Source organism: Phalacrocorax carbo, chromosome 21, assembly GCF_963921805.1.
Source record: "Phalacrocorax carbo chromosome 21, bPhaCar2.1, whole genome shotgun sequence".
Lineage (NCBI taxonomy): Eukaryota > Metazoa > Chordata > Aves > Suliformes > Phalacrocoracidae > Phalacrocorax > Phalacrocorax carbo.
Window position 1 is genome coordinate 4526933 of NC_087533.1, and position 10907 is coordinate 4537839.

The window sequence follows — 10907 nt, forward strand, 5'->3', positions numbered from 1 at the left end:
GCCGCTTTCTTATGAAACATTTTGGGAAAGGGTATGTTTGAGGCTGCTAATTGTCCGACTGATTTGATTGAAATTGGCTGCTCTGTTAAAACCTTACCATGGTAAGGGGAAAGAGGGAGAGTTAGAAAGCGATGTCCAAGTTTCATGTTTTTGGCAGGAAACCGTATTAAAATAAAATATCAGAATGAGCAAAGAATAGCTGGACTGAACCAAATACTGCTGAACTCAATAAACTGAAGTTTATTTTTTGAACCATGGCAAAATCATGCAAATATTATCTTACTAATTTATAATGAGGCATCTGCCTGCATCATTACTTGTTTCGGATGACCAAGAGCATTTTAATATTTCCATTTAAAAATAATATTGACAAATGAGAGGAAGTGTTTTTAACATTAGGCAGTATTATATTACATCATACTGCCATTTGAATACCACATCCTTGGAAATGTACAAAATACCATTTCAAAATGTAATTTCCAGTTTTAAAGCATTATTTGAAGATGCATTTGCGAGATGCTGACTAGATTCTATCTTTTTCCCCCAGACCTGTCATCCACTTCTGGAGTGCTTAAAATAAAGTGCACAGATACAGAGTAAGCTGAAACAGTCAAGAAGCAATATAATACAAAAATGTTTTGAGTAAAGTGTGTTACTCAGATCTTTCTAAAGTACATTTCTCCCTTTATTCTGAAGGCCACAGCACAGGCAACTCTGACTAATGCAAGTAATGGAACCAATCTCTCCCTTTGATCATCAAAAAGGTTATCTTTTTTGTAAACTAGGTCCAACTAGTTTTGCAATCTGTTTGGAGCAAACATGAAAGAAAAAGGTTTAATTACCTACCAATAAAGAATAATTCCTTTTCTTTTAACAAAATGATGGGCTAAGACAGCATCAGTTTGTGACCGTCACTGTGCACGTGAGAGACGTGGTGTGAGAGGCATATGTAAGACACGACATTTGTGTACATCTTCTGTCTCAGCGTAAGATGGTATAACAATTTGCATATTTAAACCACGAGGAAAAACTAAGCCAGTATGTTGAGGCTTGTCTGATGTGATTTATAAAATCTACTGCCTAGTAGAGATTGACCTTTTAACTGAAAGGTGAATCATATTTACAAAAGCTTAGTGTAAAGTTTGTAAATAATCACAGGTGCTCAATGGAGACTGTCAAAATATTAATACAGAAGAGTGGAGAGGCTTGGCAGAGGTCTAGAGATAAGGGAAAGCTGATCATTCACCCTATGTATAAACACGTATTTCCTACGCATACATTGTGATATATCAAACATAACTTAAAGATGTTAGAAAACTGGTACTTTTATTCCACAGTCTACCTAGGTTGGATGGTTTTTATGAGTTTGATACAGGAGTTACTGGATGAAACTCTGGCTTGTGTGATTCAGGAGGTCAGACTAGATGGTCATAATAGCTTCCTCTGACCTTGAAGTGCATCACTCGTGTGCTTTTTAGTTTTAAGGCTTCAAAATGAGACACTTTAAAGTTGAAAAGTAAAGAGTGGAATTGAAAAGAATCAAAGTATTTGCGTCATTTAGATTTATATGCTCCGTTGGTTTTTATATAAGTTACTCCTGACTTCTACCAGCCTGAGATCAGACTCGGGGATTATATACTCGAAGTATACCTCTACGCAGAAAAGGTATGTGAGGTTTTCATGAAGAACCCGATGCTACAGAAAGAGTGTGACAAATAAGCAGAGGAAAACCACAAAGAACAGTAGGAAAACAAGGGGAGTGAAATAAAGGTTGAATGGATGAGGAAGGGGAAAGGAGGATTATCCTTCCGAAAAGGTTAAAAGCTAGGGCATACAAGGTTCGTATGTCGTGAAATTAGGGAAAAAGAGAGGTTCTGAGTCATTAGCACAAAAAAGTGAATCAAAATATTGAGTTGTGCGGTTGATTGTAACACAGCTGGAATGAGAGAAAACGAATAAGCATTAACGCGCTAAAGGCGGCAGCAAAGCAGTGACTACGGCAGCAAGAATGGATTTTCTGAGAGCAAAGGATTAGCCGAGATCCCAAAGTACAGATGGTCTTGGGTGAAATAACCACCTTCGCCTTGAGGGAGTAAGTGATGCCCATGGGCTGGTCACACAATGAGGAGGAATTGCTGTGTAACCAAACGAAGAGAAGGCTAATGGAAAGCAGGTCCCAGGGAAAATTCTGTGCCTCCCTCCCAATTTCTGACTCATTCAAACAAAAAAAAAAAAAAAGAAAGAAAGAAAGAAAGAAGGAATCTTGCTGTGTTTTGGAACAATACAGATAGCCCTGCTGAAGATGAAAACAGGTATTAGATAATTAAAAACATTCTGGGTCTGAGTTAATAAGAATCACTATTTTAGGGGAAGTGTTTAGACCAAACCTGTCAATGTTAATGCTTTCATTATTTTTGTAAGTACCCTGCCTTCAGAAAACGCTCAGGATTATCAGCTAATGAGGCAAATTTTCAGTATAAAATTCTGGATTTAGGAACAAAACCCTTGAGCCCATGCATAGATAGTTGGGTTTGGGCGATGTGTAAAGAAGCTACAGTCTAAGCTTTTACTCTTTAAATTTTACTTTGCTTGGCATTGATGCTACATCCCTTTTTATCCCCAAAATTCTTGCAGTTATTGGTAGCGATGCAAGCCTCAAAAGTACCTTCCTTTCTCAATCACTTCCTAATGTGGCTCCCTCACATCAGCAATGTTTCCAAAGTCCCTGTGCTTTTTACTCAGAACCGTAGCCCTGAAATTACTGTGATGTTTGTGGGTAGATTCAGTGATTCCATCAGAATAACACAGACCCAGCTTTTAACCTGGCTGTTTATTGTCTTGGAATAAAACCAACAGGCTGATTACTTCTCTATTTCTCATTCTGTCTTCCCTTCATCTAAGCTACAAAGGAAGGAGAGTGCCAGCCTGTGGGCAGCAGGACGACATATTTTCAAGGTGGCAAAAGCCAAGGAGTGGCAAAGCCCTGGAAGACCTGGCTGGATCTTCTCCTGGTGCTGCCATCAACCCTGGTTAGGAGGTAAACTCTTCTCTAGCACTTTCTTTCTCCTCCCACCCTCTACCAGCCTTGTCATTTGCACTCTCTGTTCTGAGAAAACCTCCTGGGCCCTGTTTTAGCCAGAGTTCAACCTCAAAACCCATCCACCAAGCCCTCCTTGAACTTGAGCTGATGTCAAGGCATACTGGAGGGTTGGCAACATTGAAGTATTGTCTCTGGCCAAGCTGAAATGCCAGTGGGCTCCTGGGAGCTACGATTTTCCACAGAGTTTGCAGGGTGGTAGGCAGGGTTGGGCACTAGATGAGACAGGTCTTGGAGACCTGTGGAAAAAGGGTAGACATAGGCAAAGGCAGACAGGATGTAGATGGGGAAAGCAGCCGCAGTGAAGCATAGAAGTGTTTTTCCCTCTCGCCAGCAGCACCCAGTCAGCCTCCGTGCAGAGGCACCCTGCTCCTTCAGGGTGGGGAGCGGTTTTGCCTGAAGCATCATGCATGGAACATTCTCCATTAAGCCATGCTTTGTGTTCAAAAGACCTCTCTCTGTTATGTGTGTGGATACTCAAACTGAGCTCTTCAGACCTCTTTCCTGCAGCCAGGCTCCCATTTTGATCATATCACTGCTGTCTGTTTTTAATTTAACCCTTCCTTTTTGAGTGGATTTGTCTTGAAAGGCATGAAAAGGCTGGGCTCCCAAGCTACCTTATCTCTTCAAGAGCCATGGGAAGGTAAGTGCATGTATTTTTAAACCTCACCAAATTTATCCCTAATGCAACACACAGAAATAAAGCTACTAACGTCAATGTAGCTGCACTGACCTTTTAAATGACCCCCTAGGTTTTAAGTCAAATAAATTTCTGTTTTCCTGGGCAAAACTTCCCCATAATGTGCACACTTTAATGTGCAAGTAATGACAACTGGTGTTTATGTAAGCAAAGCACATGCATGTTATGTGCGTTACTGGGTCATGAAAGGGGGGGGGTGTGTGTGCATACATATATGGAGGGGGTTGTGCGTGCATCGCTACCGACAAAGTTTATAAAGCTTTTTACCCTGTAGAAATTATTTATTTTATTTTATTTTGTTGAAGAAACAATGAAGAAACTCCGCAGTAGTTTGGCTACTTAGGTTCAAAGATGCGTGCCTCTGGAGGAGGTCTGAATCGTTTTGGGTTGCAGGTGAGACGTTATGCTGCCCACAAGGTGTTCAGGGGAGGATGCAAAAGCACAGCATCTAGGGGCAATTCTGGTCCCCCACCAGAAAGGAAGGGAAACACACAGTAAGCAAAAGAGCCAAACCTGCTGCTTCTCCCTACCTTGCACTGACCCCAGTCCCTCTCATTTTCTCCTCTAGATATGTCCCTCAGCCCAGCAAGACCTCAGCTTCTCCCCAGGTTTGGGGCAGTTTCTGCCAAATCTGGGGAAAAGCTGTGGGACCACCTCAACAGGGGACCCCACTCTGTTGAGACGAGGCCACAGAGGATCCCTCTGGAGAACTGACTCACCTGTGAATTTGGCAGCAAACAGAATTGTGTGTGCATGCAAACCTGGCATACCTGCCTGTGTGCGTATGTCTGGCCAGCCAGAAAAAAGGGCTAATCTGTGACCTGGGGGCTGGTCCTCGGAGAGGGCTGAGGGTGTTTGGGGTCCCGGGGTGAGATCCATACTGCTGGGTCCCCATCGCCGTGAGGATCTGCAGAAGAGGGTCAAAAGGGAAAAGGTAAGAGGCTTGTAGGGCAAAGACGCCACCCGGTCAATACTGCCCGCCGACAGTGGGAAGCTCCTGGCACCCCCTTCCCATCACAAAAAGCCATGAAATGTTAAATTGAAAAAAAATATCCCTGGGTGTGAGGACTGCAGTGCAGAAGTCCCCCCCTTCCTGGAGTCTACCTTCCTTTCAGGAGACTTCTCCGCAGGTGCGGGGTTATCACCTCTGCCTGTTGCCCTTGAATTAGCACCAGGGAGAGGCTGCGGTGCCTCAAGTGCCACTGTCTGTTTTGGGGCTGGATTTTGCTGCTGTTGCTGCAAAGTAATGCCAAGACCGTGGCTCCATTCCCCGCTCTGCAGTTGTACCCTACGTAAAGAGGGACCCCAAAAAGCAGCCCCTCTCGATGTGGCTGTCAGGCAAGTGAGCTCTTGCCTGAGTCCTAAAGATGTGACCCAATCTGCCTGAAGTAACACATCTTTAATCTCCCAGATCTGCTTTAAATATATAAATATAAAAAAATATCTGATCTGCTTTAAATATACACACACCCACACCCCACAGTGATAAGTAAAGCCCCAGCCCTCCCGGAGAAGCAATCTCAGCTGATGAAATGGCCAGTCAAGTAGCTTACATGCCCCTGGCTGCACTCCCTCCATTAACAAGTTGGGCATTAGACCCATTTCATCACTGTTAATTCATTTGCTTACTCATTTGCTCCTCAGAGAAAGTTGTTAGCCTGTCATATTTTTAAACCCCTGACCAAAATCCCAGGCTGATGCTGAAATGGGCGTTTCAGGAGAGGATGCTGCAACAGGGTTTTAAAATTATTTTTTTGTTATGTTCTTGGAGAAAAAGAGGGGGTTTTGCTGGCAGCAGCGGGAGAAGCAGTTCCGCGGTGGGTGAGCCTTTCCCCCCACCTCCCGGAGCATTCCTGCCTCGGTGCAGCACTGTGCATCCATACTGTGTGGGTACAGATGTATGTGTATGTATAGGGATGGATGGATGGATGGATGGATGGATGGATGGATGGATGGATGGATGGATGGATAGATATGTCACTTAAGTGTGTGGTGGCCACCCGTGTGCAGGCACTACACGTGTAAAACAAAGTGTGTGCTTGGCTGTAACATGCGCTGCTTGTATATAGAGAAAAAAAATGCTCCTGTGGGTTTTCCCGGTGAGACAGGGAGCTCTCTGGTCCCCCCTGAGTTTTGGCCCGCTGGAACTGATGAAAAAGCCATATTTACATTTGAAAAGCTACCACGGGTTATAACTAGTTGTTCTTAAAACCCACTGCTCTGCCCACCGTGGGGGAGAGGCAGCTGCCCGTGCTGTCACCCACGCGGGATTGTGCCCCGCAGCATCGCTGGAAAACTCGGGCGCTCCGAGTTCCAGGTTCATTAAAACCGGGCGATTGCCATTTCTATTCTTTTAAAGGTTGTTCCTCATCTATTTACCATTTACCAGCTCATCCATATGGAAGACATGGCTTACCCTGAGAACTGTACTTTTAGGACTAATTGATTCTGGTAATTAATTTGTTCTACCTGCTGGATCAGATGGAAATGCTGTCTGTGTGCCCAAGGATTAGCACTTGCCTTTCTAACATCTTTCTTAATTATCTAATAGCATGGGTTGCGCGAATTCTGGCTCTATTAGAACACTTTTACTATTAACGGCAGTGATTGGAATTGTGATGACAACTCGATTTCAACAAATTAGAGCTTAAAATCAGGAGATGAAGGAGAAGTGCCTTCTTTTAATTTCCCTGAGTTTAACATCAATAATTAGAGCAATTTTCTGAGATGCGAACCGAAATTATCTCTGCTATGATGTGGTGTATCACCCTCATTTTAGCAAATTGACTCAGGGGAAATGAATGTTACAGATTAGGGTCGGAAAAAAAATAAAAGACAAACAGAGGAAAGGAAAGACCAAAAAAAAAAAAAAAAAAAAAAAAGAAGTGTTAGCACAAGACCGAGCAGGGAATGGATGGGAACAAAACCCCAACGGGGTGATAACCTGAGCGGAAAGGCACGAGCTGCCGGCGGGGGGACAAGTTAGGAGCGAAGCGTGGGACGGGTCGGAAAAGCGCCACTATTTCTTCCCCCCCAAAGTTTTCCCCTTTACAAAAAAGAGGGAGAAAACCCTCGTTTTTGGGAAGAGGCCCCGACGCCACCGCTGGGACGGGGACCGAGGGCTGCCGCGCTGCGCGGGGCGGTGCGCCCGGGATGCGCGGGGGAGACTGCGCGGCTCCGCGCCCCCTCCGCGCCGCGGCGACGGTTTGGGTGGCCCCGCGGGCCCGTCCCCCCGCCCGCCCGATCGCCATTGGCTCGCTGGAGAGCCCCCTTCCCACCGCGCCTCAAAGGCGCGCATCTCCCCGCGCAGCCCCGACCCGCCCGCCTCGCGTCCCCCGGCTCTTCCGCTTTGTTTCTGGCTGGGGGATTTTTTAAAAAAATTATTATTATTTATTTTTGCTCCGTATCTTTTTAAAAAATTGTTATTTATTCATTATCGTTATTTTTATTTATTATCTTCGACCCCGGGAGGTGCAGCCGGCCGCCCTCCCTCCTCCGGCAGCCAGCGCTCTGCCCGGCGCTCTCCCTTGCCCGCTGCCCGAGGCGGGGGAACAACCGAAATGAACCTCAACTTCACCTCGCCCGTGCACCCCGTCTCCGCGCCCAGGCCCACCTCCTTCTTCATCGAGGATATTCTGCTGCACAAGCCCAAGCCCTTGCGGGAGGTGCCCCCCGAGCACTTCCCCGGCTCCTTGGCCTCCCGCGTTCCCCTCTTGGACTATGGGTACCCCCTGATGCCCACCCCGACCCTCCTGGCGCCTCACCCGCACCCTGCCCTGCACAAGCCGGAGCATCACCACCACCCCTACTTCCTCACCACCTCGGGTAAGTGCAGCCCCTCGCAGGAGGAACCTGTGGCCAGGTGGCGTCGAGGTGGGGACTCGGGTGGGGACGAGAGCCCGCGGCCCCGGGCCGGGACACGCTCCGGCAGTGACAGACAGACCCCTCCGGGGCGGCGGGGCACCTTTTGGCATCCTTCACCCAAGTGGTGGCCGCTTCCCCCCCGGGGCAGGCGCCGCCAGCCGCCCCCGGAGCGCCCAGCCCCGCGGGGCAGCGCCGGCTTCGCCCTCGGGGGCAGGAGCCCGCCGCTCCCTCCATTGCCCCACATCTTGAGGGTTTCCCTCTCTTTGCCTTTATTCTTTTATTATTATTTTTAATTTTGGACGATAACATTTATTTTTCCTTGCGTTGTCCCTCCAGACGGTGTCCGGGCTGCGCTTTTCCACCTCCAGCAGCACAGCTGGGGCTGTGCCGGCTCCCCCCCACCCCCCGGGGCTGGGAGAGGCTCAGCCCTTCCCCGGGCCCGTTCCTTGCTCTGGAAGGAAACCCTCCTCCAAAGTTTCTCACGGGGCAGCCCAAGTTTGTGCACCGGCGCGGCCGCGGAGGACCTCTCTCCTCCCGCCCGCTCTCCTCCCAGCCTTTTGCGGGGTTCCCCTGATTTTCGCCACCTCCGTTTCGTTGTGGTTCAATTGCCGGGAGGGTGAAGGTCTCCCTGCCAGCCTCGCCTCGCCGGGCTGCCCGCGGCCGTGGGCGTGGGCAGGCTGCGGGCTCTGCCTTGCCTTCGCCTTCCCGGGGCGGGCTCAGCAGCGGCGAAGCGCTTTGCAAAACCCCGCGTTCTCCCAGCAACAAGCCCCCCCAAAACCAAAGCAATTAAAACGACCTCGAAAACGAAATAAACGAAATAATAACGATCGAGAGGCGGGGGGAGAGCCCGCGCCGAGTCTCCGCCGTGTGTCCCCCCCCAGGAGTGCCGGTGCCAGCCCTTTTCCAGCACCACCCTCACGCCGAGCTGCCCGGGAAGCACTGCCGCCGCCGCAAAGCCCGCACCGTTTTCTCCGACTCGCAGCTTTCCGGGCTGGAGAAGAGGTTTGAGATCCAGCGCTACCTCTCCACGCCCGAACGGGTAGAGCTGGCCACGGCCCTCAGCCTCTCCGAGACCCAGGTACCGGGGCGGCGGGGGCCGCCACCTCCTCAGCCCGCGCAGCGCCCCCTCCTCCGCTTTTTAATTCGTATTCCGTTTTTCTTCCTTTCTTCTTCCCCCCGCCCTCCTCAGGTGAAAACCTGGTTCCAGAACCGACGGATGAAGCACAAAAAGCAGCTGCGGAAAACCCAGGAGGACCCCAAGCACCCGGGCGGGGAGGAGAGCCGGGAGCCGAGCTCCCCCGAGCCCGACCTGCCCGAGGGGGCCGGCGCCGAGCCCCGCAAGGGCCCCCCCGGCCCCTTCCTGCTCCAGGACCCCGAGGACGAGGTGGACATCCTGGAAGAGGGGGACATCTGCGCCGGCCCCCACCGCCTCTAGGAGCGAAGGGCCCGGCCCGGGCTCACCTGCCTCTCCGGGGGGGCTTTGCCCCGGCCCCGCAAGTCGCCCCCAGCTCCCCAGCCTTGAGCAGCGCCGGAGCCCCCAGGGACGGGGGCCGCGTTTTTTGGAAGGAGGTGTTGATGCGGGGGGAGCCCGTTCCCCGGAGGGCGGGCGGGGGTCCCGGGGCGAAGGCAGTGATGCTTCGGGGGGCCCCCGCGGTCCCGCCGGCTTCCCCTCCCCCCCCCCCCCCCCCCCAGCATCACCCCAAACCTGAGCTTTTCCTGAAAATCTGATGGGGAGAGCAAAACAAGGCGAGTTTCCTTGAAGTTTCCCCTTTCCTTCGAAATACCGGACTTTTCTCCCCTCCCCGAACTTTCCTCCGTTTTAAAATAAATGTGCACCCGTGCCAGCATGTTGTCCCTGCGAGGGGCAGGCAGCGCACCCCCAGCCCAGGTAAAACCTCGCCGCTCTCTCAGTGCCCCAGCGAGCGGTGCGGGAGGTCGGGTTTGATCCGGGGCAGAGCTTCCAGGGCATGCATGTACTAAAAAAAACCCCAAAACAACAACAAAAAAAACCGTCCTCCCAAGAAACAGGTAAGACCAAAATTACCGTTTATTTAATTCCGGGAAGGGAAGGGAAGGGGGGAGCGTCACGAATAACTCGATCCTGCCGGAGCTGCTCGGAGCAAAGGCAATCCCAGCGAGAAAAGAGATTTTTCTACAGCTTGGAGAACCACCTGCAATCGGCAGCGTGATTCCTTCACGGCTCCCAGGTGTGAATCACCCTCCGGATACTTTTCTTTTCCTCTCAAAGGGCCCCAGACCCGGTCCCACGTTTGCCTCCTGTTCCCCTCACCCCCGCCTGCAGCTGCCCCAGTGCGTCCCAGAGCTCCCTGTTGCCGTCAGATAGAGCAGTCACCGTCCGTGCTCGCTTTGCCTTTATCTTCCTGCCAAGGAAATGGTTTTAATTTCCAGGTAAATTAAGATTTTTTTTTTTTTCATTTTTGCTTTTCCTCTGGGGTGAGCTGCTGGCTGGTAAATGCGCTGCGAGAGCGGCGGAGGCTCCGCATCTCCAGGGAAGGGCTGGGGCTTTCCTGGGTAAAAACCTGGAGGAGAGGCTGTGCTTGCTCAGATGGTGCCTGTGCAGCCCCCGCTGCACCAGCAACCCGGTAGCATGTCGGTGTCTCGATAGGTTTTTTTAATTTATTTTTTCCTTATGTATTCTTTTTAACGGGAAGTTAATTTGGTTGTCTGGTGCCGTTAGCACTTCGAGGGCATTTTTGGACTACAGGACATGCGGTTTTGTGAGGGAAAATGTGTCCCTGTTTAATATATAAAATATAGATGATTGAAATGTCTGTTTGCTTCCTTTTCGTGGGTTTCCCTTTACATTTTTAACACGTAAAATAATAAAGATCACGCGCTGGGGGGCGGGGGGAAACAGCCAACACCTAACAATTCGTCCAGAAAATGGCTAGTTGTCTTTTACAGGGTGTTTATAAACAATTCCCGGGCAATTATTTTCACCAACAAATTTTGCTAAAAGGCCACCCACCTCCCTAAAAACGTACGATTCAGAGGGCAAACCGACCGCTTTCCTCCTGACGCCTTGGTGCCATTGGAAGCGCGGGGGAGAGCCAAGGGTACAGCAGGTCACTTCGCGGTGCCACGCCGCTGGCTGGAGGCGCTTTTCCCAGCTCCGTGGCTCTTCCCCTCTCTCAGCACCTACCTGGCCGTAGGCAGGGGGGCGATGGAAACTCTCTCAAAAACCTTCCTCCTCGGTGCCGCCGTTCATTTCCGTCCGTACTCAGT

The 10907-nt window shown here is 50.2% G+C and overlaps 1 protein-coding gene across 1 annotated transcript; it reads left to right on the forward strand.

Moving 5' to 3' along the window:
* The first annotated feature begins 7357 nt into the window (after window positions 1–7357).
* BSX (brain specific homeobox) lies at window positions 7358–9096 on the forward strand. The gene is made up of 3 exons (XM_064471036.1): window positions 7358–7622; window positions 8543–8739; window positions 8851–9096. Exons 1-3 carry the CDS (start codon window positions 7358–7360, stop codon window positions 9094–9096), a joined length of 708 nt encoding a protein of 235 aa, XP_064327106.1.
* Window positions 9097–10907: the final 1811 nt, after the last annotated feature.

Excerpts from the sequence above, each read along its gene's own strand:
- BSX (XM_064471036.1), top strand. The coding sequence starts at position 7,358 with ATGAACCTCAACTTCACCTCGCCCGTGCACCCCGTCTCCGCGCCCAGG. Across the intron at positions 7,623-8,542 it reads CTACTTCCTCACCACCTCGG|GAGTGCCGGTGCCAGCCCTT; the intron begins GTAAGTGCAGCC and ends GTCCCCCCCCAG. Across the intron at positions 8,740-8,850 it reads TCAGCCTCTCCGAGACCCAG|GTGAAAACCTGGTTCCAGAA; the intron begins GTACCGGGGCGG and ends CGCCCTCCTCAG.